Source organism: Chrysemys picta, chromosome 5 (genome assembly GCF_011386835.1).
Source record: "Chrysemys picta bellii isolate R12L10 chromosome 5, ASM1138683v2, whole genome shotgun sequence".
Classification (NCBI taxonomy): Eukaryota; Metazoa; Chordata; order Testudines; family Emydidae; genus Chrysemys; species Chrysemys picta.
In genome coordinates, this window is record NC_088795.1 from 53,746,740 (window position 1) to 53,764,095 (window position 17,356).

General features: G+C 44.2%; 1 protein-coding gene across 8 annotated transcripts in view; it reads right to left on the reverse strand.

Moving 5' to 3' along the window:
• TBC1D9 (TBC1 domain family member 9) overlaps positions 1–17,356 on the reverse strand; it is an 83,476-nt gene that overhangs the window by 51,849 nt on the left and 14,271 nt on the right. For 3 of the 8 annotated variants that reach the window (XM_005284320.5, XM_065597715.1, XM_005284321.5), the window contains exon 2: positions 10,925–11,035. The exons of 2 other annotated variants lie outside the window; for them this stretch is intronic. In XM_005284320.5, the coding sequence (XP_005284377.2) occupies positions 10,925–11,035 (111 nt within the window). Of the gene's footprint in view, positions 1–10,924; positions 11,036–16,580; positions 16,760–17,187; positions 17,272–17,356 lie in introns of those variants that run through there. 3 more of the 8 variants (XM_065597712.1, XM_065597713.1, XM_065597714.1) reach the window with 2 other exon arrangements.

The window sequence follows — 17,356 nt, forward strand, 5'->3', positions numbered from 1 at the left end:
CAGCTCCCATTGGCCGCAGTTCCCCATCCCAGCCAATGGGAGCTGCGGGGGTGGTGCTTGCAGGCAGAAGCAGCACGCAAAGACAAACTTTTAGTGGCTGGAGATCACGATTGACTGGCGAGGCTCCAGGATCGACCAGTCGATCATGATCTATGGGTTGGTGACCACTGGTCTAGAAAATCTTATTCTACACTTGGTTATAAAACATATTAGCAATCACATATTAAAACCATGACTTTTTGTGCCATGGACAAGCTTTGGACCAGCTTAGCACATGTTCAAGTATGCACTGCCTTGTATACACTAGACTTTAAAGTAACACATTCCAACACACCTTTAAATCCTAGTCAAGACAAACACTTAAAATTAAACCAGTGCAACTTTTTATATAGAATGAGGCAACAGGGAAGAGAGAGGATGTTAGAGGATAAAGGGGACAAAAGCTACTGTGCATAGAACAGAGACTATCAATCACACTCTTCCCCCCCCCCCAAGGTGGTACATTTGATCACACATTACATGACTGAAATGTGGATATAATCTCAGACAGTATGCTTGATACGCTAATGAATTCGGTCACATCTTCAACATCAGAACTGTTTGCAAAGTATGACTGACTGGGATATAAGAGGAAGGGTGAGGATAGAAGAAAGAACTATACACTTGAAAACAAAAAGGGACATTTCCATGGGTCTGTACATACTGCAAAAAGAAAAAAAAAGGAAAAAAAAAGGAAAAAAGCAGCAGCCTGCGGCAGCGAGTCTCAGAGCCCAGGTCTAAAGATTTGGGCTCGTGCTATGGCGCTAAGAATATCAATGTAGCTGTTCCTGCTCAGGCTGGAGCTTGGGCAGGGAACATCTACACTATTATTTTTAGCACTGCAGAGTAAGCCTGAGTCTGTATACCAGGGCTCTGAGACTTGCTGCCATGGCTTTTTTGTGTTGTTTTTGAAGTGCAAACACACACTAACAGTTTGAGAGTTTTCATCCATGAGGACATTTACTAGCAGAACTATACCTGCATAATTATACCACTACCGTTACTCTGGCATAACTCCCCATGTGAGCACTGCTATTCTGCAATTAACATGCTTTAAGCGTCTCTAGCAAAATTACCAATAACATCTGTTCTGAGCCTGTTCAACAGAGAGGACTCTGACCCGCACAGTCAGTTTCAGATAAGAAACAGTGATTTTACAGAAAGTTGCATTATATGAATCCATGTTAACAAGCCCCCATTACAGCGCTAAACAGCTTCAAACATAACCAGATAGCATGTGATTATAGACAAGATCATTGGGTTTCTCCCCACCTGTGAAAATGTTATGCTGCTGAATAAGTAACCCAGGAACCAAACATGTGATTTCCACAGCTCTGTAAAACTATTCATGGGAGCCAAGGATTAATGCATTATGGAAAGCAAATGAGGCTATAATGAGTTTCAGTAAAAATGGGAGAGTACAAGTGCCAAATAATCAGTGGCACACTTGTAAGAGAACAGTAAAGAACAACTGTGCAATGAGAGATGGCGTTACACAACTAAACACTGCAAAATCCTTTGTGCCATGTGTGATGGGTTCAGTCACAAAGACCCCCTTGGGACTGTCACCTGATGTGCTGAAATTACCTCTGAGCCCGTTTTCTCTGCCAGTTTGGGCCTTCAGAACCCTGCCTTGTTGAGCCAGATACAGTAATCTGCTGCAACACAGACCCAGGGTCTGACCCACATCCCCAAAGCTGCTGACTTAACTGAAAACAGCTTAGCATCCAGACACCCAGCGGGATTCAAACCCTAAATAAATCCATTTTACTCTGTATAAAGCTTATACAGGGTAAACTCAAATTGTCCACTCTCTCTAACACTGATAGAGAGATATGCACAGCTGTTTGCTCCCCCAGGTATTAATTACTTACCCTGGGTTAATTAATAAGCAAAAGTGATTGTATTAAGTAAAAAAAGGATTTAAGTGGTTCCAAGAAATAACAGACAGAACAAAGTAAGTTACCAAGCAAAATAAAACAAAACATGCAAGTCTAAGCCTAATACATTAAGAAACTGATTACAGATAAAATCTCACACTCAGAGATGTTCCAATAAGCTTCTTTCACAGACTGGACTCCTTCCTTCCAGGAGACTTGACCCCCAGTCTTCCCTTAAAACGTGATCCACAGGTGAGGGGTATGGCATTTCAGATGCAGATTCTTCACCCTCCTCCTGGGATGAAGCCTCCCTACAAAAGGTGAGCAGACTCTCCTGTCCCCCCTCACCTTCCATCTGGACTTCCCTCTCTGGGCTCCCCTCTGAGGCAGACACTCCTGTATCCCCCAAAAGGGAGGTGATCCTGGTCCAGCTGGGGGCTCAGAGCTACCAGCTATGACAGACCCTTCACTGGCCAGCAAAATCCACCCCCCCCCCCTTTCACTCAGGTTGGACTTGCTTCCAGCTACAGAGTCCTTGGGGTCTGTTCCCACCGCAGCAGTCACCAGAACCCCAACTTTCATCTCTGAGATACGTGTCTCTGTGCACCCTAGGGCAAGACGTGTCCCCTGCTGACCTGCAACTTCCTTGCAGTCAGCAGCTGGGACGGCCTCCCTGTTACAAGGTGGAACATTCCCCTTCACCAGGGAGATGATTATAGGACAGGAGCTGGCTTTATCCAGTGCTTCCCGCAGGGACCTGCCTTGAGCCCCGGGGTTACAGGAACTGGTTACGACCATCCCTGCTCCCAAAGCTGCATTTTTCACTGCTACAAAGGAATTAAAGAGACACTCTCCTATTCCCCCTGCAGCACATGTGACTTCAGCCTCCCCTCTGGGGCTTTTAGCACAAGATTCCTTCTTGCTGCTAACAAACCCTGCGATAGATTCTGCCACATCAAAGAAATCACTCCCCAGTAGAAATGGTGCAAAATTGCATGCCACTGCTACAACTTTCAGCTCAGCCTGCAAATCACCAGTTTCCATGTGTATCTTAGCTAAAGGTGCAAGGACTTTGTAACCTCCCACCAATTCTAATTCTGCCATTTTCCCCGGTAACACATCCTTCTCATGGATTAGGTCCCTACTGACCACAGAAATTTCTGCACCAGTCTCTCCCCATCCTTGGAGCACTTTGTCATTAAGTTTCACAGCATACATATGCTCACTGCTTGCTTGTGTAGAAGCAACCTTTACAAATCCTGTGTGGAAAGAGGCAGCAGCCTGGGATACCCCTGTGCTCTGAGAAGCAGCAGCTTCATGTGTTACTTGCTGTCCATTCCCACTCAGCCAAGGACATTTATTCCTCAGGTGCTCAGTGGATTTACAATGATAGCACCTTTTGGGCTCCTCTGCTTGTACAGGAGATTTGGGATGAGTAGCAAGGGAATGGGGAGGTGAACGCCCAGCCTCCTTTTTCCCCAGGGGTAAAATGGTGATTCTGCTTTCCACCAACCCTGTACCCCTCTGCCAGTGGTTTATGTTTAATTGCAGCTTGTGACTGCTCATAAGAGTCTGCAAACTAAGCTAATTCCCCCACTGCATTCACCTTTTTGTCCCACAAATACTGTTTTACATCATCACTGCACATATTCAGGAACTGTTCCTGAGTAATTAAATTATACATTTCTTCCAAGCTTGTAACACCTTTTCCCCTCACCCACTTTTCTAACAAATCTCTCATTTCATTTACATAAACCACATTACTCAATCCAGATCCCCTCTTAAGACTCCTGAATTTAACCCTGTAGGCTTCAGGTGTAATCTGAAACAGTTTCAAAACTAGTTCCTTAAATTTACCATAGCTTGAAGCATCATCAATAGACATCTTATTGAATATGTCCAGAGCTTTCCCAGTCAATTTTGCAACTGAAGTGATCATTTTTTGATCTTCGGGAATCGCATGGAGAGTGCACAGTCTCTCAAAGGTGATGAAATATTCGGCAATATCACTGGATTCATCAGACTGAGGAGATAACCGCTCCCATTTGTGGATTTTTGGAGAAGTGGAGTCAGCTGCTGAAGGGTTTTGTCTCTTCCACTCCATTACAGTAAATTCACGCTTCTGGGTCTCAATCTGGGCCTGCATTTCTCTGGCTTAATTCAAGGGATCTTTTGTGAGCAGCTTCCTCCCTGGCTGCCTCTGCTTCTTTGAACCTTATTTGAAACTCCCAGTCCTTTGCCTTCTCTTCCACTTCCAGTCTGGCCAGCTCTAGTTTTGTAGCTGCCTCACTGCTAGTCATTTTCCTGCTTTCTTGTGCTTATTTCCATCACCCGAAATAAACAAACAGAAAATAAACCAGTAACCACTTCATCTGTTCTCCAGCCACCACACTCAAAACTCACTTAAAATCACTACCAGTGTATCAAAGCAATCATCTGGGCACAGATCCTGCTCGACTATGTTACTGTGATGGATTCGGTCACAGAGACCCCTTGAGACTGTCACCTGATGTGCTGAGACTACCTCTGAGCCCATTTTCTCTGCCAGTTTGGGTCTTCAGAACCCTGCCTTGTCGAGCCAGACACGCAAGCCTGCTGCTGGGCCCAAACTTGAAACAAGTTTAGTATATGAAAGAAGCTTATTAAGACATCTCTAAGGATGAGATTTACCTGTATTCAGTTTCGATACACAGATGGCCAATTTCAATGCAGCACAGATGAAGAATTTGCACTCAGGAAGATAGATTTTCCTTCTCTTTATAGGCCATACTATTCTCTTTAAGGGGTCAGACTTGAGCTACGACAGTCATTTAACAAAAACAACTTGCAATCAGTTAGACATACAAAACCTAAAACTAGCTGAAATTCAAGATGCAGTCAATAAAAAGAAATTAAGGCCAATGGGTACATTTTCTAATATCTTCATTGTTAAATTTGTTAAATTTTCCGGATTCAAAATAAAATAAGAGCATTTCTAATCCAATTAAAAATGTGAATTAAGTAACTATCTATAGAAGCAACTGGAAAACCAGTTCTTTTTCTTAATGTGTGAGCAGTGTTATGGTCTTTGAAGAAGTGCTGTACTCGTTAGCTTTGTCATATAGGTTCTTGTGGGGAGGGGGAAGACATAAGCAGCAGGAGAGTATGCGCTTCGCCTCAATCTCCCCTTTTAGGGAGAATTTTGGGGACAGTTTTGCTTCCTGGGAACCAGGCATTGGTGTTCAAGCTGAGAAAAGAGGGGCTTGGTTTGTATGGTGTTTGTGACCACCTATGTTCAAGGAGCAGTATATATAAGTGTAAACAAACACGTTACACTAAAAAAATGCCCTTCCTCCACATCACTGGTTTCTCCTCCCATTGGAAACCAACCTGCATGGCCCCGCCATCTGCTACAGCATGATGGAAGAGGTCACAGTAAAAAAACCAGCAGGTTAAATGAGAATTCCAAAAAGTCTTTTATAAAAATGGCTGCATTTAGTACTAAAGGCAAGTTATACTACACAAATTTTAAAACCCACTGGAAGTTTGTACTAACAGGTGTGTGCGTGGAGGGGGAGCGGGGGGGGGGGGAAAATCAACACTTGATTAGCTGTAACCCTCTTTCAGTTATAATTACCATCAAAAGCTGCAAGAATATCTGGATAAAAGCTATACAAAAACTCCAGATTGGATTCAGAGCATGACACAGCACTGAGATTACCCTGGTCAGAATCATGAATCAACTATTTCTAAGGATACACAGGGAGCACCTTTTATTAGATCTATTGGCAACATTTAATACTGCGGTCTCTACACCTGGTTTTACTGCCACTCATACATTACTGAAGTAGTTTAGGTCAGATCCAATGGAGAGATCAGAGTCAGTGATGGTGGATGAATACTCATTGGCTTGTACAGGACCTGTGTATGGATCCTGCTCCCCAAGAGTTGGGTTTTCAGTCCAATGGTCTTGAATAGCTATGTGGTACTGAGATTTGGTATTGGATTACAAGAAGGTGGCCAAAAATGACCCCAGCAACACAAAAGTATACCAACTGGTTTAGGAAGGAGGTGTAAGGAGAGTGAGACTTCCCCAAGCCTCTCTCAGGGCATGGCTACACTTGCAGATGTAGAGCGCTGAGAGTTAAACCCACCTTTGGAGAGCACAGTAGGGAAAAGTGCTGCAGTCTGTCCACACTGACAGCTGCAAGCGCACTGGCATGGCCACATTTGCAGCACTTGCAGTGGCACTGGGAGCGGTGCATTATGGGCAGCTATCCCACCGAGCACCTCTTCCCATTCTGGCGCTGTGGCTTGTGGGAAGGGGGCATGGAATGCTGGGCATTCTGGGTCCTGTCCCAACGCCCTGTGATGCATCGGTTCACATCCCAGCATTCTCTTTGCTTCCGTCCACATTTGGTGCCATCTTTCAACTTTTTTGGTACTGTGCACTCTGTCTTCCCTTTCGGTCTGTGGGAATGGAGCCGGAACTGCAGAAATGGAGCCCGAACTGCGGAGGAGTATGCTGATGAGTCTCGCCAGCACGTCACGTTTCACAGTCAAATTATTCCTTACGATCCGAAGTGCCAGTGAGAGCTCTGACGATATCGACTTGAGTAATGCATATGACACGAGTTTGCTTGTGGCATTCACGGACATGCTCACCACCGTGGAACGCCGCTTTTGGACTCAGGAAACAAGCTCTGAGTGGTGGGATCACAGTGTCATGCAAGTCTGGGATGACGAGCAGTGGCTGCAGAACTTTCGGATGAGAAAAGCCACTTTCATGGGACTGTGTGAGGAGCTCGCTGCCACCCTGTGGCACAAGGACACAAGAGCGAGAGCTGCCCCGACGGTGGAGAAGCGGGTGGCTATTGCAATCTGGAAGCTGGCAACTCCAGACATCTACCAATCGGTCGCTAACCAGTTTGGAGTGGGAAAATCGACCGTTGGAATCGTATGGATGCAAGTTTGCAGGGCCATTAATTGCATCCTGCTCAGAAGAACCGTGACTCTGGGTAACGTGCATGACATTGTGGCTGGCTTTGCAGAAATGAGTTTCCCTAACTGCGGAGGGGCAATAGATGGCACGCATATTCCAATTCTGGCACCATCCCACGTAGCCTCCGAGTACATTAATTGGAAGGGGTATTTCTTGATGGTTCTCCAGGTGCTTGTGGATCACCGTGGGCATTTCATTGACATTAACGCAGGCCAGCCCGGAAGGGTGCATGACGCACACATCTTTCGGAACACTGGCCTGTTCAGGAAGCTGCAACCCGGGACTTTTTTCCCAGATCACTGTAGGGGAAGTTGAAATGCCCATTGTGATTCTTGGAGACCCCGCTTACCGTTTAATGCCGTGGCTCATGAAACCCTACACAGGGAGCCTTGACAGCAGCACGGAGCGATTCAACAACGGGCTGAGCAGGTGCAGAATGACTGTGGAGTGTGCTTTTGGCCATTTAAAGGGTTGCTAGTGCTCTCTGTATGGGAAGCTGGACCTGGCCAATGACAGCATTCCCGCGGTTATATCCGCGTGCTGTACCCTCCATAACATTTGTGAAGGGAAGGGTGAAAGATTCACTCAGGCATAGAACTCAGAGGTTCAACACCTGGAGGTTGAATTTGCACAGCCAGAGAGCAGGGCTATTAGAGGGGCCCAGCACGGGGCTGCAAGGATAAGAGATGCCTTGAGGGAGCAATTTGCTGAAAGCCACCAGTAATGTCTGGTGCCCTGCATGGGAGTGAAATGCAGTAGTTCCAATGTTAGTAGGAATCTGTGTTTGCTACACTGACCCATGCTTGTTTCTTTCTTGGGCTAAGGTATCTTTTACTTTATGCAATAATAAAGAATGTTTTCAAAGCCAAAAAAAATCCATTTATTGGCAAGAAAATTCATTTATTGAAAACAGGCACAACTGCTTGGGAAACAGAAAGGGCAAGAGGGTGGGGGTAGGGAACGGTACAATCAGAGATTTGCGTATGTCCTGTCTGGAGTGCTGTGCAATGAGTGCTGCACTTCAGGATGGCTATACTGCATGGTGATGGGGGTTGAGTGCAGAGGGTAAGGCTCGTAGTTCTCAGGGCTGTGGTGTGAAGCTACAGGTGTTGGAGGCAGCTGGTGGCAGAAAGAACCTGGATGTTGGGGGAAGTGGGTTGGAGGTGACTATGGGGGCACAAGGGAAAGAGTTTTGGGACAAGGGCTGCGGGGGGGGGGGGGGGGGGACGGGACTGCAGGCCTGCATTGCTATAAGCGCCTGTTTCAAGTCCACTTGGCGCTCCAAGATGCTTAGCAGCTGCTCCATGCTTTGGTCTCGGCGATCCGCATTCTGCTGGCAGACCCTCCTTTCACTCTCCCGCCACTCCTGCACTTTTTGATTTTCATTACTTGAATGCTGCATTACTTCATGCAACATGTCTTCCTTGCTTCTACGTGGCCTCTTTCTGATTCTTTGGAGTCTTTCGGCCGGTGATAACATGGACGGCTGAGATCTCAAGGTTGCATCTATAAAGGCAAAATGCAACACTTAACAGAGGCAGCATTGTTCACACCAGACAGAGCAATGATTCCCCCGTACTTAAGGGAAAGCACAGTCTACACAATAGCATAATTTGCCTGTCCCAAAGCGAGCGCACATAACCCACAGGAGCCCCAAAATGGTGAGTAAGCACAGGGTCAAGCGTGACTGATTGTTTCACAGCTGTACTGTCCTCTGGGTTTCTGTGCCTTGGGGAGAGCTAACTGCGGCAGGGGCCCCCTATACTGAACACTGTCCCCACATTTTCCACAGGAGTTCATCCTGGAAGATATCTCGCTGCTGAGGGTGACCTGGGAGGGTCTTCTACTGCAGTGCGGCTTCCGCCCTGGCCCATATGCAGCTTGCCTGTGTGCAGCAATGGTCCCCCCGCCCCCACGGCACAGTGGCACGGACAAGTTAGCCTGACTGGGACAAGGACCACAGTGGCTCTCCCGAGAAACCTGTGCAAGCGCATTGCCCAAGTTCTGGCTGAGACCTTTGAAGAGATCACTGAGGCCGATTACCACAATGTGAGAGTGCACATCAACGCCCTATTCCGCATCTAGGCATGCATGCAGCCCTAAGCCTCCTCGTCCCAAGAGCCCACACCGAATAACTTCCTTCCCAAAATAAAAGCCGCTTACTGGGAACCTCCTCTGGTGTGTGTCCTTCCCTAAGCACCGGCCACCGCAACTGGCTACCTTCCTCCTGGCTTGAGAGCAGCTCCTGGCTGCATGCATCTAGGGATTCCGGGGTGTCTTCCTCCACCTCGCTTCTGCTTTGCTCCTCCTCCTCCTCCTGCCTTGTTGCACTGGGCTCTGAAGTGTCCATGGTGGTCATGGGGTGTGGAGGTGGGGTCGCCCCCAAGTATCGCGTCCAGCTCTTTGTAGAAACGGCAGTGGGCAGCACTGGAGCAGCGGTTTGCCTCGCGGGCTTTGTGGTAGGCATTCTGCAGCGTCTTCACTTTAATCCTGCACTGCAGTGCGTCCCGGTCATGGCCCCTTTCCATCATGTCCTTTGATATCTGCCCGAAGGTATCGTAATTCCTATGGCTGGAGCGCAGCTGGGACTGGACAGCTTCCTCCCCCCAAACACTGATGAGGTCCAGCACCTCGCCATTGCTCCATGCTGGGACTTGCCTGGAGCGTGGAGGCATGGCCACCTGGAAAGATTCGCTGATAGCACTCCACGCCTGGCTGAGCAAACAGGAAGGGGATTTTTAAAATTCCCAGAGAATTTAAAGGGCGGGTCTGACGGTTGGTCACCTGAGGGCAGGGCAGCAGAGTTCGAAGTGATGACCAGAGTGGCTAGCACAGGCACTGTGGGACACTTCTGGAGACCGATCAGAGCACACTATAGGACCAGGGCGTCCACACTGGCACTGCGGTGCGTCAGCGGGGGCTCAGCAAACGTTATTCCACTCGCTGAGGTGGAGTACCAGCACTGCTGTAGCCGCGGAGTCAGAGCGCTCTACGCACCTTGCCAGTGTGGACGGGTAGTGAGCTAGTGCGCCCGGGGCTCCTTTAATGTGCTGTAACTCACAAGTGTAGCCAAGGCCTCGGTTTTTGATAGAGACTATTCAGAGACAGCCAAGAGATTCTAGGTGTGGTCATTAAACAATGGCTGATTTAGGAAACATCAGCAGCAATGGTTAAGGATACTTTTTACCATATTAAGGCCTGGTCTACACTAGAAAATTAAGTCAGCTTAACGACATAAGTCAGATGTGTGAAAAACCCACATCCTGAGCGAGGTAGTTAAACCAACCTAACCCCCAGTGCAGACAGCACTAGCTTAACTGAAGAATTCTTCCATCAACCTACCTACTGCCTCTCCCAGATGTGGATTACCTTTGCCAATGATAGAAACCCTCCGGTCGGCATATGTAGTGTTTACACTGAAGCGCTACAGCAGTGCAGCTGTGCCACTGTAGCATTTCAAGTGTAGACAAGCCCGGAACATGTCACCAGATGGCAAACTTCCCTCTTAAATTGTGATCTAGTAACCAGTATGCAGTATTATAGGATTAGTAATGGCATTGCTGAATTATAGCAATGTGCTCTATATTCAGATGCTACTATTATAATCAGGTGTGGTCAAACAGATTCACAATTTATTTGCTGCTTTGTATTTCACACTGCAGGCCTCAGAATTACGTTTACAAAATGTTATTCCTGATGAAAATCGTAGTTATATAGTAAAATAGCAATCTCATCAAAAACTCTAATGACAGAGGAAATGTTTTGCAGTAGGTCCTAAATTTTGAAAAATCCAACATCAAAAATGCTTAAAAATTATCACATTTATTTAACAGTGTTTCATGCACATACATTATGTGGCTTGCTGATTTCATAAGTACTTCCTCCATCAACAGACTTTCAGTTCCAGTTGATTGATAAAGTATCACAAAATAACTGCACTTAGATAGCAGTGACATTCCATTTGTTACATGGCACATGCCCCACCACCAAAAAAATAATTCTGTTTCAGTGTATTTGTTCTTACCACAGGCAATAGTCCAGTAAACCAAGGAGTCTGGCGCCTGGTAGAGGATTCGGTATGGTGCTACCCTAGCACTGGAGTCCAGCACAACATCAAGAGTACCCACTAGGAGACCTGTGGAACAGGAAATTCTGTTGGTGAATGTGACCTGCTAGATTATCTGTTGCACATTAAATTACTACATGACAGATCATTTTTGCCAACAGGTAAAAGATCTATAATCAACATAGATTTCAGCTTTTACATAGGAGTTGATATTAGTTTAAAAAAGAAAACATGCTAAAGAAGAATGAATTTTTTTTAAGAAAAAGCACATTTTAAAACTTATTTAGCTGTAGCTTCTCAGTTTCACATTCTTTAGGCATTTCCTTAAGATACACTGAACACCCCACAAAAGTTCAAATTTGGAATTTTAGGTAGGAAAAGAATAATCCAAAGATTTCCAGCACAAGTCATCTACTACAGTCTCTGGAACGGGTGTTGAAAACAAGCTTGGCCATGACTATACTTAGGGCTATTTAACTGTGGTGTAGATGTTCAGGGGTGGGCTCAGGCCTAGGACCTTACAAGGTGGGAAGATCCCAGAACTCAGGCAGCAGCCCGAGCTTGAACGTCTACACTGCAATTAAATAATCCCTTAGCCCAAGCCCCATGAGCCCCCATCAGCCAGTACAGGCCAGTGTCTAATTGCAGTATTAGACATACCCATACAGTCAAACTCTTTTCAGCAGCAAAGAGGAAAATAAGAACCTATGGACATGTCAAGGAAACCGTTGAAGAGACATTAACAGTTGTGTATCAAGTTCTACTGGATGTCTCCCTGCCCTTAGGGTAGCTAAAGATCTTCTAATCCAGGGCTTTTAGAAGATATTCTGTAAAGGAAAGACAAAAACAAAAGCAAACACAAACAACAAATGGAGGGATGGTTTTTATATTCTTGATTACGTATAAAGAAGACATGGAAGATTTCCCCACCCTCCACAAATTGGATTTCATCTGGTTTTGCTAGATGTTTTGAGGAGGGAGGAGAGGGTGTCTCAAAGAGTAGTATTGTGAGCGCTCTTGCATTGTAGCCAAAGAAGGGTAATGTAGCTTTATCAATGGCATCCTTTCTCCAGGTATTCATTAGATACTGTAGTTAAACATGAATCAAAACAAAAACAAAAATAAGCCCCAAAATTTGAACGCACTAACATTCTCTTCCCTTTTTCAGTTGCCCATTTTCAGTTTTGTGACATCATAATTATACTAATTCTCCATTGTGCTGTCTTTCCTGGTAGACAAATCCGGAATTTCTAATATGAAAAAAGAAAAGAACCCTTTCTTCACCCTTCCTCTTTTTTGAGACTGTCAGGGTTCCTTCCCCACTCTGAACTCTGGGGTACAGATGTGGGGACCCGCATGAAAGGCCCCCTAAACTTATTTTTACCAGCTAAGGTTAAAAAACTTCCCCAAGGCACAAATTCCTTCCTTGCCTTAGTATCGCTGCCACCACCAAGTGATTTAAACAAACATTCAGGGAGGGCCACTTGGAGCCCTACCTTCCCCAAATATCCCCCCAAGTCCCTACACCCCCTTTCCTGGGAGGCGTGAGAATAATATCCTCACCAACTGGTACAGGTGAACACAGACCCAAACCCTTGGATATTAAGAACAATGAAAAAAATCAATCGGGTTCTTAAAAGAAGAATTTTAATTAAAGAAAAGGTAAAAGAAGCACCTCTGTAAAATCAGGATGGTAAGTACTTTACAGAATAACAAAAGACTCAAAAACACAGAGGATTTCCCCTCTAGGCAAAACTTTAAAGTTACAAAAACAGGGATAAACCTCCCTCTTAGCACAGGGAAAACTCACAAGCTAAAACAAAAGGTAATCTAACGCATTTCTTTTCTGCTATTACTTACTATTCTGCAAGACTAGATGCTTAGTTCAGCTATAGCTTAGGGAGATGTATTTTCCCCTGCCCTGTTTCCTGGCTGGCTCTGAGAGAGAGACAAAAAAACCTTTCCCCACAGATTTGAAAGTATCTTCTCCCCTTATTGGTCCTTTTGGTCAGGTGCCCCTCAGCTTATCTGAGCTTCATAACCCTTTACATGTAAAAGAGGAATTAACCCTTTACAGGGTAAAGAGGGGTTTTATGCTACCCTTAGCGGTATGTTTATGACAGGGAGAAAGTACCCTTTCAGGCTCTCTTTAAACATCAGAAAGATACAAAGAGCACAAACCGATCGTTTTCCCTTTTGAGTTGCTTTTAAGTCCAAATGCCAATTAACATTTGGAATTATCCCACCAACAGTCAACGCACAGCAATTAGGAGGCTTTCATTTGATGTATTTCAAACAAACTCATTTATATAGTTCTTCCTGGGCCAGATGGGTTGGGAGGTAATCTCCTCCTCCCGTTGCATTAATGTCCATCAGCCACCCTTTTTGTCTAAGGAGTCTCAATTATGCTGAAGACAGACCTGGATATGTTACCAGAACTTTGGCAAGCAGTGCTAGAAGGATGTATACCTATAATAGAAGCTGAATAGAAAACAAGAAATACTCTCCATTAAACAAGAGATACTCCACATTAACTGGACAAGTTGGCCTCATTTGACACACCTTAAGTCTAACCTCTTATTTGACTTTTTGACAACTACTGTTTGTTGACCAGATGGCTTCCCCAAACATTCTACAAATACTCCTAGATAAGTTTAGACTCCATTCAAAAACCAATGGGCAAGAATAATTTAAAATTGTTCCTTTAAAATGTGCATTATCTTGCAACTCATCTACATTAAACAATGTTGCCATTACAAGGCCCTGATCCAGTAAAGCACTTAAGCACATGCTTAGTTTTAGGCATATGCGTAGTCCCTTACAACCTTAAAAGGTAAGCACGTGTTTAAGTGCTTTACTGGACTGGGGTATAGGGCAACGTTTTCTACAAACAAAAGTGAACTGCAAAGGTGCTTCTGCTCTGTATTTGCATTAAATGTGTTGCAAGAGTTACACTCAAGCTTCTTCATGCTTTGCAACTCCATGCATTTGCAGACAGTATTAAAAATGCACGTCATGGGGCAATAGCCACATAAGTTATTTGTAGGCCATGTGTGCTCTCACTGTGATAAGCAGCACCAGGAGCGCCGCCAGCTTTTTTTGCCACCCTAGGCGGCGGAAGGTCCCGCCCCTGAAATACCGACGACGACCAGGGTGGCCGAAGAGCCGGCCGCCGCGGTCGCCGCCCCCCATATGTTAGCGCCCTAGGCAACCGCCTAGGTCGCCTAATGGGTTGCGCCGGCCCTGAGCAGCACCATTAAAACTCCTGATTTGGGCTGCAAATTCCCACCTTCATGCAATTAAAAATTTCTCAATTTCTTTCCTGCTGCTGCACTTCCAAAACTGATATGATGTGACTGTGGTCCTAAGGATTCTGCCACCACCTCTGCAAGTATGTCACAGCTGAAAACTAGGACACAGAGCTGAGGACACTGGAGGCAACACAAACTCATCGACCTGCTCAGCGGTGTCAAGTCAGGAAAATATCCCCCAACCTAACTCATTCTCACTGAGCTGTTTGAGACAGGGGGAAAGAGAATAAAAGTTATGGCGTAGGGGTGTCCAATCCTTTTTAACTGGAGAAACAGATTGCAGAGATGATACTGCTGGTGAGGCTAGGGGAAGGAATATTCATAACACTCCACAAAAACCCAGATGATTTCAGTGAATCTCTTCTTTTCCATATCTTCACTCTTAACAGGTATTTTATGGCTATGACTTTATTTATTTATAAAACTGAACACAGTATTTTGATAGCAAGAAACATTACTTAGACATTTGTTTTTTTTTAAAATAAATGTCTTTATTCATATGTTATGAAGCAAATTAATATTGCCTATTCAAATCTTACAATTACCCTTGAAGGCTGTCCTTAAGGAACTGCTCTAGTTTACACCATATGTCAGTTTCTTTTGTGCAGGCAGGTGATGCAAGTAGAATGAAATAATAGCTGTTTAAATTGATTCTTTCTCTGAGGAGCCTTGGAACAGAAGTGATTGTATTAATTGTTATTAAAAAAAAGAAAGTCTATTTTAACCATCTCCCAGTTTATTAACTCATGACAGAGCAAGTACATTCTGCTACATATTAGCAATGAATAGATTTGAGAGATCAAACAAAAAGATGTAATTGAAAAAAAAAAATCTAAAAATATACTTCTTAATTCACATTAAAACCCTAATTTACCCAAAATAATGTATTACCCAAATCATGGTTACATCCTCTTGCACGAGTTAACCCTTGAATTACACAGCCATTTTTATATCCATGAAAAATTATGGACAAACATGACTACTGTTTGGACTTTTTTTTACAGTATTTCAGAATGTTGTATGTTAACAGCAACCTTACAACAAAATAAAGAGATTTCAAGTTTCACAGTACTAAACACCTATTAGCCCTTATTCATATGACTAGTTCTTGTTGTGAGCAAGAATTACTCAAGTGAGAAAGGGTTTTTAGGCTCAGCCCCATAGTAATTAAAATGAGGGCCCTGATCCTGTAAGCACTCACACAGGTGAGTAGTTTAATGCACAGAAGTAATCCCATTAGAGACAGGTGTTTACAGGATCAGAGCCTGAAATACTACACAGATTCTGAAAATTACTCTGTGTAGGCAGACTGAACTTGCACGAAACCCCCTTCATTATTGTTGTCAGTCTGCCTGGAGCCAGTTGTGGGTCAGAGCCCTACTTAGCAGTACAGGATATTATCAACTTCCAAATAAGCATATAAAACCACACACACTCTCTCCTGAATATTTTAACCTACTATTGTTAAAAGTAACTTCTAAAATAACTACACATGAAAGTTACTAGAGAAAAAACAAGTTTCTCTTTTTTCAGTTTACTTTATGCTCTTGACAACACGCCACAGTCATCTTTAAATGTTTGCCATGGACAATGTTTCTACTCCCCATTTTTTTTCCTTTCTTTAAGTATATTCAGTAATTATAGTTTTCAGTAAAAATAGCATCTGCAGATTTCGGTGCAGCAATTGGTGTTTTAACTGAAAGCATATTTAGATTTCCCACGAGTAAACAATTATATTCCATCTAGGCAAGTTTTTAATACAGTCCTATAGAGTAATCCTCCATTTGTTTGGTTTTATGAAAACTTTATATTTGAAGATGCACACACAGGCACACACAATCTTCTGGCCCCTGCCCCGTTAGAGAGCAACCACATCCATATGAGTGGACACTTGTACTTGCACAGAGCCCCTTAGACAACGAGGGCTTCTTGTGGGGTAGAAGGAAGGTCTGACTGCAAGATCAGGGACTTGGACGATATGGCAACTTTTGTTGTTGTTATCTAAAACAGGTTAGACACTGTCACCTGGATGATGAAGTACAGTAACCCTTCAACCTTAACGTCATTGCACGATACAGCAACAGCTGCCTATTACACAAGCTATTTGTCAAAAAGCTGAGGACAACAGCAGACTGTGAAACTTCCAGTTCAACTTGAAAGTTTTAACTCAGTGATTTTTTTGGAATTTTCCATTCAATCCCAATGATCCATTACTCCCACGACATTCAGTATAATAGGCAACCTGCACTAAGAAAACTGACTCTTATTGAAGACATACAGAGCTGCCATGACTGATTTCTCACCGAATATGTTCACTATGACCTTTGCTGAGCCACCCTGGTAAACTGCCACAGTTACTCCTGCAGAGGATTCATTTCAGGACTATGCAGAGCTCTTCTTAATTCGCATAAGTTTACACGTGGCCTACCAAAATAAAAATAACTCACATTTTTCTCTTAGTATTTATTTTCAAAATTTCCATCAATTATATTATTAAAAAAAGACAGTGTCACTCTATGAAGAATTATAACCATAGCGTACAATCCTCAGGTCATCTTCAGTCAGAGATTTATTTTTTTCTATTGCAGTTTAGCATGTAAATCTTTAAGACATAAGAGCAAGTCCAGCACTATACGTTGTATCAACTAAATTCCAACAGAACAAAGATTTAGCCAGATTGTGACGCTTCCCTCCTCCCCCCGTCACATTGGTGAGCAGCTACTCAAACAAGCAGTCCCACTGACTTCAGCAGACCTACTCACAGAACCACTCGCTTCTATGGGGAGGGAGGAGAAGTGTCCCAAACTGGCCCTAGGAGAGCAGGCAAAATCAGGTCACTTATTAGTAATTTTTCAAAACATTCGTATTACTTTTCAGTGTGATGTTTTAAACACTAAATAAAAGACGTACTATTCAATGGCCTCCCAATACGTGAAGTGTGTTGATGGTCCCCTTCCTTTTCCACTATACATCGTGAGCCCATAATGGGTACTTCTGTAAATAGTAATCAAATACCCTGTCAAAGTTCAGGACAACTGCACCTGTATTTCCCCCTCCATGGTCCAGCAAGGGCACCCAC